At 41.0% G+C, this 15,150-nt stretch overlaps 1 protein-coding gene across 1 annotated transcript in view; it reads right to left on the bottom strand.

The window, feature by feature from the left end:
• COMTD1 (catechol-O-methyltransferase domain containing 1) overlaps window positions 1-14,757 on the bottom strand; it is a 22,615-nt gene extending 7,858 nt beyond the window's left edge. The window contains exon 1 of the mRNA XM_026055807.1: window positions 14,448-14,757. Within this exon, the coding sequence (XP_025911592.1) occupies window positions 14,448-14,757 (310 nt within the window). The remainder of the gene's footprint in view (window positions 1-14,447) is intronic.
• Between the last annotated feature and the right edge of the window lie 393 nt (window positions 14,758-15,150).

Consider the following 15,150-nt stretch of genomic DNA (forward strand, 5'->3'; position numbering starts at 1 on the left):
CGCGCGCCGCCTCCTTGCCGAAAAGCCCGCGAGATGGCGGCGCCTCGATGCCGGGCCCGGCCGCCCCCGCGGCGCTGCGGGTTTCGCGGGTGCGCAAGGGGCGATGCGTGCCTGTGCGAGGCCTGCTGGGGAGCGCCGGGCTGGAGACCTCTTCTGTGCCCTGGCCTGTCGCTGGTCTTTGCACAACTTAATTACATGAGAAACAATATTCGCCTGTTGAATTTGGGCTCAAATTTACTGAGGAAAATAGGTAGACCAGCAGCGATTGCGTCTTCTTGTTTTCTTAGAAATACGGCTAGAAAGCCTGTCTGTGCCGTTGTTGCACTGCAGAACGCGCAGATATGTGCTGAAAGGGCCCTGCAGCGCCTTTGGGCACTGCGATGGGTCTGGGATTGGGTTTTCATTTTGTGAAGTCCTGGCAGTTGTCTTAGCAAGATGCTAAGATGTATCATTTTGTCACTGTACGGGTGCTGAAATTAGCAGCTTTGCACACAGACCAGGAACACGCAGGCATGGAACGGGTTGCAAATTGGCCTCCACGGATGTAGGATGCAAGCAGGTAAAACTTCCCTGTTGGCATTTAGTTGATCTATATAAAACCAGATAAACCGTGCGTCAATAAGTTGGGATGATAACTTTTTCAACAATGCCCCTATGCTAGCAAAACTGTCTGGTGTCAACACAGCAGAAAAAGATTCCCTGTAAGTACGTCTTAAGCACAGGAATAAGTATATCAGCTGAGGCAGAAGCTGTATTTATGGGAAATRGGTTTGCCTATTGGTGTTTTTCAAGTATATGCTGGAGCTTATTTACAAAGACTTGAGCTCAGAGCTCTTGCGTTTCTCTTGCAACAGCTAATCATGTCAAGCACCAGAGGAGACTGCTGTGCTTTCTGGCTTGCGGAAGAAAGCAAGAAATCTGTTCTTGTGTCTTGGCAGATAAAATGTCTTTCAGTTCACTTTTAAAATGTATTTTGATTTTTGAAGGCTGTGAATGTTGTTGGTTTCTTGTTTTTTTTTTTTCCTTCAATATCTCATCACTTTCTGTGTACATTTGCTTTTGTAAATGAAGGCATTTCATCCTGTCTTTCAGAAGATGAGTTATCAGGAACCCGAAATATGTCAGTTTCGAGCCAAATAAAACTGTAGGAGACTCTCAGGGCAACAAATTCTTCTAGGGACCATAAATTAGATTTGTGGCTTTGTAGCTCCATCTAGTGATTATTCTCTATAACTGCAGCAGGAGGGAGAGATTTACTGCGGGAAACGCTTCCATTTACAAGAAACGGTCTGTAAATCCCAATGCTTCTTGAGAATGCCTGTGCACAAGAACATTGCTTTGGCCTCTCTGCTCACAACTCAGTGACCTGCCTCGCTTGCAGCTCATGGGGAGCTTCAGATTTCTGAAATCAATGTAAACAGAATTGCTAACAGACTTAAAGTTAAATCTGCGCCTGGACTTATGCAATCTGGCTCTGAGAACTTATGCAATAATAGTTTACCTGTGGTGACGATGACAAAAGAGTTCTGCCATGTCAGTATATTAGACTATGTATTGCTCCCTTTAGAAAAGGAAGGTGACTTACAGATATATAACTCAAGATAAAACAGTTACTCTTTGAGTCTGTCAGAACTGCAAAAGAGTTAACGTTCTCCAACTAAAAACAAAGGAGCTATCTGCTCTTCTTTGAGCCATCATAGTTTGCATTTTGCACAGATCTGTGATATATCACACAACAAGAAACTTTGGTTGCCCAGTAATTTAATTCAGACTCATGCTTGCAGTGTGCTGTGGTTTCTTGAGCGCTAAAAGATTTTGGTGTATAGCTGCATATTTCTTGTGCTGGGTAGGTGAGGGCTAGCTAGAGATAGAAACTGTGTTACGCAGTGGACTTGGATACGAACATCACTGCTCCCTATATCCATAAAGTCAGACCAGTTGCACAGATTTCACGTGAGGTCAGGATTTTTCCCTGTGTTGTGTTCAGTATTTTTGCTACCCCCGAAAGCACCTTATGACTGGAACTCTGGTCCTGAAAGGGCGGGTTGCTGGCAGTTTCTTCAAACTGGAGCCAGAATGTCATCTCTTCTGTCAAGCATAAGGAATAGGAGAGAGAGGATTCAGACTGTCTAGCCCGTGTTTGACCTCAGGATGCATGGATCCTCATTTCATTCATGCTAATAATCCATCCCACAGCTTCTCAGTCACTGTGTAACTGATGTCTGTGATTGCCAGTTTTTCACTAAAACCTTCCCGCCAGGAGTGCTCTTGTATGTGGGAACGTGGCCCACCATCCACCTTGCTGTCATGTAGCTGTGTAAACTTGTGTTAGAAATGGAACTGGAGAAACATGAGCCTGCTGATAAGGCTGTCCTCGCGCTTCCGGGTCTCCACCTTTCAGGCATTTGCAGCTATCGCTCAACCTGGCTTTTTCTGGATAGTTCAGTAGTAATACATAGTAACTGAGGCACCCGTGTAAAATGCTAAATAAGCTGCGGTGGGTTTCATAATAGGCTGTTCCCTTCCACTACCATCTTTTTTTTTTTTTTTTTTTTTGACCTTTCTGTGTGTCAGCTACTTGAGCTTGGCCATGTGTTCTGGCAGTCTGTGCCTTCCAGGATGTACGTGGTGTTCTGTGGTCTGCTCTGAGGTGTCGTTAAAGTGCAAAATATGACATCTTGATTCTCTTACTGCTGCTCCGTAGAGGAGTAAAATCTGTGTGGGCTGCTCAGCCAGGGGTTGTCCACACTGTGATTGAAAGCCTGCTGGCAACAGGCATACTAAACCATAGTTGCTGCTAACATGTTTTTACTAGACCAAGGTGGATATAGATGACTCTTTTGAGAATGATATTCACCCTGTGATGGAAAATCACTGTACACCACAGACACCCTGAAGAAATTTTGTGTAGACTTGTTTGAATAGCACAGCTCGCTGAAAACAATCCCTGTACATATGTTGAAGCTATACTGGTCTGAAGCTTGAGAAGAATTCAGTGGAGCTACCTGTTATGTCTGAAAGTTTCTGTTTCATTGAGGCCAAGATATTGCTAGCATGAGTTCAAGCATAATTTATTAAATGGTGCTTACTTCAAACCTTGGTTTTCCACACATTGTTCTCCTGTATATATCACGAGGATAGCAGTCACCCAATCTTCTAAAATACAGCAACACTTGCATAAAATGTTGAGAAGCAAGTACCGTGGAAGTACGACACATATCTAGTTCAGTGAATAATGTAAAAGTGTATTCAGGGTCTCAGGTGCAGTTCAGGTACAGTTGAAGGAAGAGGAGGCAGTGATCTCTGCCCCCAAAAGCTTATAACGTGAATATAAGATAAATGTCCATGGACAGAATTGGAAGTGTGAGGAGGAGTTAGGCTGTATTGGTCAGCATGCTTGTAAATAGCCTAATTGTCAAGTTTCTTGGGAGAAGTCAGAGCAAAGAGGTTTTAAGGGGACTTTCTGAGGAAGGAGAATGAGGTTTGGAGCTGTTTACAAGGAGCTTATTTAAAATAGGAGTGCAGAATATGTAAAAGCCCAAACAGGAGGAGGAACCGAAGAAGAATACATTTGTGCATTCACATGGTCAGAGTAATTGCTGAAAATGTTCTTTGAGAGAGCATTATGAGTGGATAAGAGCTGAACAATATTAGATCTGAGGAAAGCAGTTGCAGAAATCAAAGTGATGAGAGTTTGGACAAAGGTTTTTAGGTGTAAAGATGAACAGAAAAAAAATCATCTTGGACACGTCAAAATCTTTCTGATTACTTCTGCATTATTTGAATACAAGGGTATGGTGAGAAGTCAAAATCTTTCTGGTTTTGCATGGTTTGGCTATGAGGGTCTGGAGAAAAATCAGAGTTGAGGGTGATGAGTTAGGAGCTGAGTGACAGGTAAAATGGTCATTTTTGTATCTGTAGTGATGGAGGAGAAAGTTTGGAGAGATGAGGTTGAGCTGTTCCTAGATATCCTCTGAGAGGTGTTGGAAACAGGTTGAGATTTTAATTTGGCTGGGACTAGGTAGACGTGAAGGGGATGATCTGCAAGTTGTCAGCACAGAGATGGTAGATGAATGTTTGTATTAGGGCAGTTGCTCAGAGATACAGGAAGCAGTGAATTTGTGTACTTTTTATTGTATTAGCAGATAAATAAACCTATAAGCGTTCTCTTGTATTTATTTCTTTGTTGTTGTTGTTGTTACTGTTATGGGTTTCCCTAAACTTTTTGGTTAAAACTGGAACAGAAAACTTTTTTGCATATTTATGAKTTCATTTATCTGTCTATCATAGGTGCCATTGACATAACGTATATATTTTATAACTTAAACACTGCACTCTACAGTGTATATCCTCTTGGAAGGTCTAGGTGAATCAATTTAAGGTAGCATATTTTAGAGGCTTGTATAGGGAATTGCTATTTTTTTTATTTACAATTGAGATTTTTTTTCTTTTATTCCAGTTTGATTTGTTATCATATTTGCCTGCTTCATGCCTGTTATCTCTCCAGTATAGCATACATTTAACTGTTAATTTTGCAGCTCTGTAATGCAGTGTTTGTCATTTATCAGTATAACCCCCTTGACCTTAGAGATACTCGTTCCACATGTATCTGCTGTAGCAATTTTTTTGCCGTGAGTGTTCATATGTCTTCTCAACTGAAAATCTTGGGATAGTAAGAATGATACAATCTTTCTTTTATCTGTGATAAATCAAATTGTTCTCCAAAATTTTCTTCAGATAGTTGAAATCAGTAATTTGAAATAAGACTAATAGTTTCCCAAATACTCATCATTGCTTCTAAAGTCATCTGGATTTTTTATCAGACAAACTGTAGGTATCAAAGCTTCCTTTAATATGATTCATTATCCAGCTGGAAGGTAATCACTGAAATGGAACGCAGACATGAACAATGACTTTAACTAAGTTGGTTCTGTTACTTTCATCCTGCTCAGCTGCTTCTATTGCATTCAGTCTTCTGTGGGAGCTTTTAAAGTATGACTTTCGATAACAGCTTGTAAAGGCTGTGGTACCTTCACATCTATTTCAAGGCTAAGGTATCAACATTTCAAATGCTTCTGCTAAGAGAGCTGGTGATTCATGAGCCCATAAGCCTTAAGCCATTAAACTTGCAAACAGCGAATGGTTTAGAAACGGTTTTCAGCTAGAAGCATTTTGACATATTGGTAAATATTTTCAGGTCTTACTGGCTTACAGGCCAACATTTTGAATATATATGACTACTTTTTGCCATCTCATTACACGACTAGGTTCAACTTTGGATATACAGGTATCGTGAGGAGAGATAGCTACTGCCAAGCAGCATAATTCCCAGTGCAAAGTAAGTTAATGGCTTCTATGAAAATATCCCAGAAGTATCAAGGACTGTAAAACTCAAATTGAGCTTGACTGGGGCAGACCCAGTAAAATAGCTCATTCAATGGCTCGGCTTGATAGATTCAATGATAGAAGCAGTTCTCCTGACAAAGAGGGTTTGACATTGAAGGATGTGATTCAGAGGCACTTTGAATTTCTCAAAATAGGTGACAGACTTTTGTGAATGATCTCCTAGCCTCACACTTTGGAAGCATTATATGCATAGTGGTGCAGTGGATGCTTGCTACTGAGGAATAAAACCTGGTATTAATTTGCTCCTGCAAATGGTCTCCATGTGATGGAAATAGGCACAACTTAGTGGAGTCTTCTGCATTACTTACAAAGCCTGCTGTGATTCTCAGGATGCTCCAGCTAAGCCTTAAATTGTATAATGCGTAAACAAAATATAAGAAATTTTGCTACTTATCACCCTGATGCATGTAATAAAATGAGGCAAGCAGTGAATAAATCAACCTTAGGTATGATATTTCATCAGCCACACTCTACAGTGCCTGTTTTTCCTAGTATCTGAAGAAATCTATGTTAAAAGCCAATAAGCTGTATTTGTTTCATGCCAGCTATGTGAAAAGATGCCAAAAGTGAAGGCTGGTTTTGGAAGCCCAGTGACCGTTCCTTTCCCTTGAGGGCACTTGTGCTGGAGTCTCCAGTGAACAAAAGCAACAGCAGCAGCATGACAACAGGAGAGATGGAGGATTGAGGGGATTCTTAGTGTGCCACAAGCATATGGAAGAGTGATAAACATTCATGTCACTAGCTGGTTGCTGGAGAACTACAACACAGATTGCCACTTCGTGAACCAGCATTTGTCTCAAGCATGTGAAAAACATGCCAAGTTAGTGACTATGGGACTAAACCGAAGAATTTCTACTAGACTGAGAATTCATCAGTTGGGAAAAATAGAGAAGGGACTATCTGTATGGGTTGCTACAGATGTTAAGAAGGTAGTAGTGGATTTAGCAGGTAAAATACTTCCACTGGAGAGAACCAATTAATGGCATCTGAAGGTCTATATGTGGTGTTAGTTACCTACCTTCAAACAGAGCAGGTGCAGGGGGGGCTATTCAGACACCCAAGGAAACAGGACAGACTGAAAGGTGCAGAGAACTCGGCCTAATGTGAAGGGCAAGAGCAGATAGGATTGCTCTGCCCACATCAGAGGAAGAAACACAGGGGGAAGTCAGGAAAAAATTTGAGTTGCATGCAATGCCTTCTCTATTCCCCCATGCCCTTTTCTTTTTAATTAAAAATCTGCTCTCAGTAGTTGCCATGAACAGAACTCATTTTACTCTTTACATACATTTTTAAAATCTGATAATTGTTACAATTTTTATGTAGTTTTGCTCATTGCTATTAATACTTTTTATCTATTTATTTTCATATTACTTTGAGTGTCAATAAAGAACTATATAGATTTTTATGTTCTTTCTTGTCCCGTTCCAGCTTCATTTTGCTATAACATTTTGGTTTAAAAGAAAAGAACTCATCTCCTTTTAATATAAGCAACTGGAACATTTCTGTTAAATTCAGGAGGAGCTTTCTTACAAAATCCCAAACTGGGTAAACTCTGAATTTTTGAATGCCAGTCATCCCTTTGATAAGAATAAGGCTTCTTCAGTAACGTATGTTACAGTTACGTTTTTACTGCTTCCTTTTAGTGTTTTGAAGATTAGAAGATCCTTCTGCTCCAGTATACTTGAATCATATTTTCACTTTTTAATCGAACTTTCTATCCATTTTGTTTTTAAAAAAGTCCCTTTCTTTCCATTCATTTATAGCTTGGCTTTGACTTCATAAGAATCTCTAACTGAACCATAAACTACCTTTGTAAATATCATTTTTCCTTGAAAGCTATATCTTACTGCAATGACCAAAGTTTTGTCATGTGTTAGATTAAGATGTCTGCCTAAAATCAATACTGCTGAGGTAACAACATTGGTTTCTGCGAGGCTCTCAATTATTTTCTCAGTTGTTTGTCATAGGAAGAATATATGATCAGTTGTTTCCCCTGCAGGCTATAAAACCAGCCTGTTCTGCTTTGATCACTTCTGCATACTTCACTTTTACTCTCCTAAGTGTAACACAGATTTTAGAGCCTTGGACCTGTGAAGCAGCAAAATGATTCTTCTATAGTCCATTCCAAGCGATAATAGTCTCTCTGTATAAAGCATCATAAATATCCCTGGATGACATCTGACTCTTTCTGGTTTCATTGCACAATCGGTATGGAATCTATTCCTGAATTTTCCAAGCTCTTTGAAGAAATGTCTGGGAGAAATGTATGTCCATTTACTTCAGTTTTCTCTTTGCATGTTACGTTCCCTGTTGTTCTTCACTTCTTTCACAGGTAGTCACTTATTCTTTATATTTGTTTGTCTGGATAACAAGTACAGCCATAGAACTGCTAGATCTTTCTTTTTCCCCCCCTTGTTTTATACCTTTGTATGTGTGGTTTTTTGTTTGTTTTAAAAGGTGGTTTCTGGGGCTATTTTGTTCTTGAAGTTGTTGCATTTTGCTGCAGGGGAAACAGTCACACTATGTTCTTTTGTGGGAACTTTACTTTTGTTCTCTGTTCATCTCTTTTAGCTGAAATAAATTAGAAAGACTGTACCTTCATGATGTCAGCAAAGACTCTGTTAGGCAAAGGAATACTTGAAATAAACAGTCCAGTCCCATGTGATAATGGGAGCAACTGTAATGGGACAATTGAGTCAGCAGCTGCTTGTTATGATAAATGTTCTCTCCTCAAGAAGAGGCAAGTGTGTCTCTGAATGAAGCTACAGAGATAACGGGCAACTTGCAGAAGGTAAATTGAAGCTGTGGTCCCATCAAATCACTGAAATGAGCTGCTCTTATTGCCTCTGGATTTTGACATGTGTTGTTTATTAGGAAAGAAAGCCATGATGCAGAGCAGTGAACCCACTATTTTGGTACAAAACTTTGATTAAAAAAAACCATTAGAAGTGGATCTACTCACACGTAATTTGCCATCTAGGGAGTGTATGGAAGAGGCTATTCAGACTTGGTGGTGTGAATATTTGGATTTCAAGGACATGCAGAATACTTAACAACACTATGCCCTGGCAAAGCCCTACTGACATATTTTACAGTACAGGACAATTCTACAGTTAGAGAGCTGTTATGATTCCTAACACAGTATTTGTAGCATGTTGTAAACAGTAACTATTGTTACTGAATCCTAGACTGCGGTCCTTAAAACCCCAAATGCTACCCAACTGGCAGAAGCCTTAATGCAGTTTTCCTTTGTCTTTGTCTAATTCATCCAGGCAACAGTGGAAAATGCCAGAGTGTTTGGGAGCTGGGCCAGGAGGTGGATAGGTATGCAGCTGGTCGTCTGTCTCACAGCTTTAGAGAACATAGGTAATTACTGTGTGCCATACACCTTCCTGATGAAATGCCTTTTGGAAAATCGAAGCTATTTGTCTGGTTCCAAGTCAGAGACAGTGTCTCCGACCAAATGGGGTTTAGTAACTCTTTCAGCCTAGCTGCAGTGTCATTCATGGACTGTTTAGCTTCTTGATGTTTATGTACCCGCAGAGTTATTGTATGCCTAAAATAAGGCATGAAATGTGGACTCAGTGTTTATTGCGCAATCAACTTGGACTTAAAAGGGCAAGAGACATAATGGACCAAGTGTTGTGTTGTCCCATAACAATGCTAGGAAATGTGAGGCTGACTGCTCCTTCGCAATTCTATAAATCTTCCATGGGTTTCTGTATTGACACATCCTTAAAAGTTGTAGTAGTTCTCGTGGTGCTAAAATAAACTTGCAGACCCAAATATTCACCATACTTGAAAGTCTGGCTCTGGTTTTGGATGTTGAATTGGATCTGTTTTCTGTCTTAAGCACAAAAGTGGCAACTGGTCTGTTCTTAATGGATAGATGAAGTACAGTAAGAGAAAAAAGAGGAGTAATTTAGACACTCTGAAAGAAGTTTTACCTTTTGTTTTGAGGCCACGCCTGTAAAGCAAAGGAGGAAGGCTGCAAGTCTATAAGGTATATAAATGTTGGAGAGCAACTCTTTTTGTCACCCAGCAGATTTTGATAGACTATGGAAATCCAGGAGTACTTCAAAATTCTCTAGAACCTTGAAAGGTTTAGTTCAGCTCAGAGGATGCCAAGGACTCCTGGTAGGTATGAGTACACATAAAAACATTTGCCTAAACACGTGTGTTGGGTGTTCCTGAATCCCTGGAAAAGACTACTGCTTGATGGTGTTGCAGGGTGATGCCATGTATTTTGCTGTTTCATTCTCTAAAATACATCAAACCCAAGCAAAACTGTTCCTTTACTTTTTCCGTGTTCAGTAGAATTACAGCCAGCCATTCTTCACTTCTRTTCTTCTAAGAGTAACACACATTTTTTAGAGCCTTGAACCCGTGGAGTAGCAAGATGATTCCTCTGTAATCCATTCTAAAGGACAATAGTTTCTCTGAGTGAAGTATTTTAAGTACCCCCAGCACAAAACAGAACCTGAGCAATGCGAGTGGTAATGGTAGAAAGAGTGAAGTAGAAGATCTTGTTTCCTCTTGCTACTTTTCCTCCAGTATACAGGGATTTACTCGCCTATTAAGTCAGTGCACAGCCTCAGCATTCAGTTCTTCTTATATGTCCACAAAAGCAAAATGTCCAYTTTCATCATCAGTTGGTCATGACCATCTGCATATGATCCATTGTGTGTAGGGGTTGTTCCTTCCTCTGTCTCTCTCTGTTTTCCGCTTTCACCCCTCGCCCTTCCTTCTGAGACTGCAAAAGCCATTTAGAATGTGGAGTTTGGTTCTCTTTTTGTCTTTTCTAACAGAAAACAGTAAGTGGAGGAAAAAAGCCCTCAACCTGATACAAAACTAACAGAAAGGTTAGTATCATATGATACTCTCTTGGGCAAAGAAGGGACTATCAGTTTTTCAAGTCTGCACTCTGAGAACAGRTACTGAAGGAGTGAACTGCATTTGATCATCAGTTCAAATTTGATCAGAGGATTGCCTGAAAATGAAGATTGGACACTTGACTCTTTTTGTTCATGGGAAAAGCAAGAGAATCTGTGTGTGCAGGACAGCAAACGGATATCCTTGTCTTTGAGCTGAGCCCAAAGGCTGTGCAGCAGTGACAAATAGAGTTGGGAAATTAATGTGGGCATTTTTAATGTTGCTTGCAGGTGTACTTCTGGTACTAGCTAAGGAATCATTAGTTTTATATTCCATACAGAACCCCAAATATCTTTGCTCCAACTACTGTTTGTCTCTGAAGAAGTGTTCTGTAAACCTAAATTCAGGAGGGGTTCAGCTTAATTATCTTCAGACACTTAACATCTGAGCAAGTTGTCTAAACTCTGTGGTCAGTGGAGAGAAATGGATATTCTGGGGCACAGTGCAACTCAGCTTAAGGTAAATTTCCAAAAATCTCCGAAAGTGAGCGAATTTTGTTCTAAAAGTGCCCATTTTCCTCTATTGACTCTGAAAGGTCTCTGTATTACTAGGGAAAGGAGAGGTATTCTCTGAGAATGTTATGGGTTACTGTGTTAAGTTAAAAAATCTGGTTTGATTGCTCTCTGGGAATGCTTTTTCTCTGCACCAACTATAGAGGTAGCCTCAGGTGACGAGGGTAAAGTTAGCTGTTGTGGTTACCAACCCAAAATAGGAAAGATCACTGAGGGAATGGAAAGTGAAGTATGAGCAAGAGTTCGTATTGTGTTAACTGTTCTAATGAGCATATTAATAGTACATACAATTTGCATACATTTTATTAAATAAATACTCCATTAAAAATGGCTCAGTAAATAAGCCCCACTTTTAATAACTTTGGTGTCCCAGTGGCTTTATATGCAATTATGCATTTGAAATTACAAAAGCTGATTTAAAGAGGTAACTTTTAAAGAGCTCATAACCAATGGATTTATCCAGTTGGCTTGCTTAACAGTGTATGTAATATATGAGCTCTTTCTTGCAGGTGGATATAAGAATTTTGTAATTTGAAGACTCCAACTGAATATCTTTAGCTCAGGGGTTTTGACTCATGGCGTTTCTAGTAAGTGACGAGAATACCAAGAAGCAAGTGTCCTTTCCTCTTTCAGGACAGTAACTCTGTGCAGCTTCTTCACCCTGAGTTGCTCAGGTGTCTGCTTTCTCTCACATTTTCACATGCCTCTGAAATCTGACTAACAGTTGCTGCTATTACTGTTTTTATAGCATGGTAGGATTTGGAAGATGTTTTATTGTTGTGTAAAGCAGCAGAATCCTCTTTTCATTGCACCTTTATGAAGAGCAATCTCACTTGAGGGCAGAAACGTTACATAAAGACTTCTCCTTTGCCCATTTGCACCCTGTATCTCCACAGCACTGATTCCTGTAGAGACATAAAAAGATCAGTGGGAAGTGGAACTCATTCTTTCCTGTCTTCTTCAGTATTTGTTCCTGTTGCTTTTTCTCTACACTGCATAGCAGGTTGGAGCAACCCCCCACCCCAGTATTTTCAAGACCATTACATTTAAGGAATTYGCCTCCAGGTTTGGGATGACCTCTTATACGTTTTAATTCTTCAGCAGGCAATGAGTTAGCAGGGTATATTTGTTAGAGGAATTTGAGAGGTTTTTAGCTGGGCTCACAGTTCTGTGGTGTCTCGTCTCTACATGTTCAGTGTTTGCCATGTGCTGTTCCAGTCCTCCTCTTAACTCTTTCAGTACAAGCCCTTCTTGCTGCTGTTGGTAATTCTCTCTCTCTTTCAGTTTAATTTGAATCTCCTCACCTCCCTGGATTTTCCTATGCAAAAGATAAATATTAAGGGAATAAAATTTTCTTGACAAATTTCTGGTGGAAAAATATGATGTGGAAATAAGGCCAAAAAGCAGAACTCTGTTTAAAAAGAATTACCTTTGCTAACCTCTGTTATTTCCTTCTCCAGAGCTGCTTTTGCTGTCCTTGAGGAGGTCAGAGAAGGGAAAGGATGCCCAGTTCACATCTGCTGCACTGACAAGCAACCAAATGTACCTTTTGGCTAGTGGCTGGCATTTTGGCAGCAGAAAGCTTCCAACTCCCACCTTTCTACAGTCAGATGGGATGAATAGCAGAGCTGTGCTATATTGCTTGTTGGCATACAGGTTAAGTAGATGGGCTGCATATGAGTCTATTCATCTGAAGTTATCCTTTCAGATCACTGCCCAGTTTTCTAGCGTAATCTTCTTGGAACAGAGCTTGGCATGCACTTTTCCCTTTCTCTTGGCACATTTTTTTTTGTTTTTTTTGTTTTGTTTTGTTTTTTTCCCTACTAATTTTCTGATGTGCACTAGTCATCTTGAGCAGTGGTACTGGTGTCTGAAAATGAATGGGCATATCACAATCTGGAGGAAATGTCATGCCCTTCTGGTGTGGACTCTGAGTGATGCCAGCTGTGGAGGGGAGTGTGTAGAGGGCATCCTATAAATTAAACATTGCCTTTGCTGTAGGCAGGAATAGGAAGAGGGATACTCCCTCCTTTTCTCTTCTCTCTGTTGTCTGTTGTCCTTTTTAGGCATCTGAGAACGGAATAAGCCAGAGACATAAAAGCAGGGCCAGGTCAGGGTAGATAAGTACCTCCACCTGTTGTAAAATTCAGAGCAGCATTTAAATCCCTGCCTCCCCTAACTCTCCTCTAGAGAGTCACTCTGTCGCTTGTAATAGCTTGCTTGAAAATGCATTGGAACACCTGAACTTCCCTGGATTAGGATAGCTTTATGCTGTGTTCCTGCCCTCTTCTGGACCAAAAGAAGCCTCAAACCCTGATTCATGGTTTCAGTCTTTATGGTGCTTTGGTTGTAGGGAGCTAAGCTCTGTGAAAAACAGGAGGTAGGTAGAGACAGTTAATGAAAACACCTGTTCATGTAATAGCTTTTCCATCCTCTTACCCTGTCCTCTATGTTTGTTTCATCCCCCTCATTACATCTCATTTTAAATTAGGGCTGTTCTTATTCTGCTTATGTGCTGCATTTGGCATCATGGAGTCCTCCTCTGGTTGGGGTCATTAGTCACCACAGTAGTACAAACACACATCTCAGAGGACTGGGCAAATGTATCTTTTAAAGCAGAGAGGGCTGTGAAGTTGTGTAGCTTCAACAGCATTCTGGAATATAGGAGCACATAGCTCCACTGCTTTTCCTTTTCCTCCATGTTGGATCATCCATGGGTGGAAATTCAGCTCCATCAGGAAAAAAACCCCTAAAACTTGGGGCTGAGATCTTCTGTAGAGCTTTCTGCTGAAAACTTGGGAGAAGAGAAGTGAGGGAGTTCAGGAGAAGGACAAGAGCCTCTGAAGCAGAGATTTAGTATCAAGGACAGTTTAAAAAAAGTGTTTAAAAAGAAAAAAGTCTCCCCCCCCCCCCCAAATGTTTTTGTGGGGGTTTTGGTAAAGGCTGATTTCTTGGAGACAGCTAGATGAGAGAGGCAGATAATATGTTTTGTGTATGTACTTTCTTGGCAGGGGAAAATGAATAACGAAAGAGACAGCTCAGGACTGAGCATAAAGAACTTCAAGGTCCACAGTTCAAGCTGCTCCTGGGCAGCGGTGGCTGGAAGTGTGTGCACTGTAGTCAGGTGTTCAAGTCTTCACTTACACTGCACCGTCCTGAGCCAGCTGAGGGCTCAGAAGTAGTTTAGCAGTATTAGCATGAAAATTTGGATTGCCATTTTGACAGCTGCAGTTCTGAGGCTTGTCCCTTAGACTTCCTTCTTTACAGGCTCCTTTTGGGCTGCTGGCAGTCTCATACTCAAGCAGGTGTGAGAATCCCCTAATTCCCAGGTCTGATGCTGATCAATGTCACAGAAGGGTTGCAAATCCTAGCTTGCCTTTTGTGACCTTAATCACATCATGTGGCCACTGAATTCATTGTCTGTAAAAAGGGAAATACTAATTTCCTTGCCTGACTCCTGTATTGGGACTGTGAGCACCCTCAGCCAGACTCTTAGTGTGTATAGTACTGTATCTGCAGTAATGCTGATCAAGGCCTTCTGTAATACACGTAACAGCAGAGACTAAAGAGTCTGTCATCTCCCTTTCCTTCCCTCACTTCCTTCTTTACCAATGGCTAAATCAGCTGTGGCAGCTGTTGCTTTGGCTGCAGGCTTTTCCATTTTGTTTTGAAGGCTGACAGACATGTGGTGAAGTTGCTCATCTGTTGAGGGGTTGGTGAGAGGAGAGGGTGATTTCTTAGTAAATGGTGGTGTGCCTTTGGGACTGACAGATTCGATGTCTTTCCCTCTGGGAGAGAATGCTGCCATGGAGGATGAAAGCCTGGTTTCCTTGGCATTTGGCTGAGAGCAGTGCAGTTCAAGGGTATGTGAAAGAACAAGAGGAAAGAGCACAGAGGCATTCTCCATGGACTATTGTCTTGTTCCTAAAGCAGCTGGAACATGAAGGCAGTATGTAAATCTAATAGCCTGCATATTTCATATTGGTGGGGACTGTAAAAGAGTGCCCTTGGTACAGAACAAGGATCCACTGTGATAGAGTATTCACAGCATCCGATGACTGCATATATAAGTCTTGTCTCTTCTCATGACAGTCTGGAGACTCTCTTTTCTTCCCTGGCCTTCCTGTAACCCCTCTCTAAAAGTCACATGCAGGCTGTGATTGATGAGCATGAGTGAGGATGCTTGGTGAGTGCTTGGATGCAGAAACCTTGGGTGCTGCAGGAAGTGGTGTGTTGATTTAGTGGGTGATTTTTTTTTTTTTTTTTTTTTGAGGCCGGCCATGATCCAGTTGCCTCAGCA

Source organism: Apteryx rowi, unplaced genomic scaffold (assembly GCF_003343035.1).
Source record: "Apteryx rowi isolate R43461 unplaced genomic scaffold, aptRow1 scaffold_126, whole genome shotgun sequence".
NCBI lineage: Eukaryota > Metazoa > Chordata > Aves > Apterygiformes > Apterygidae > Apteryx > Apteryx rowi.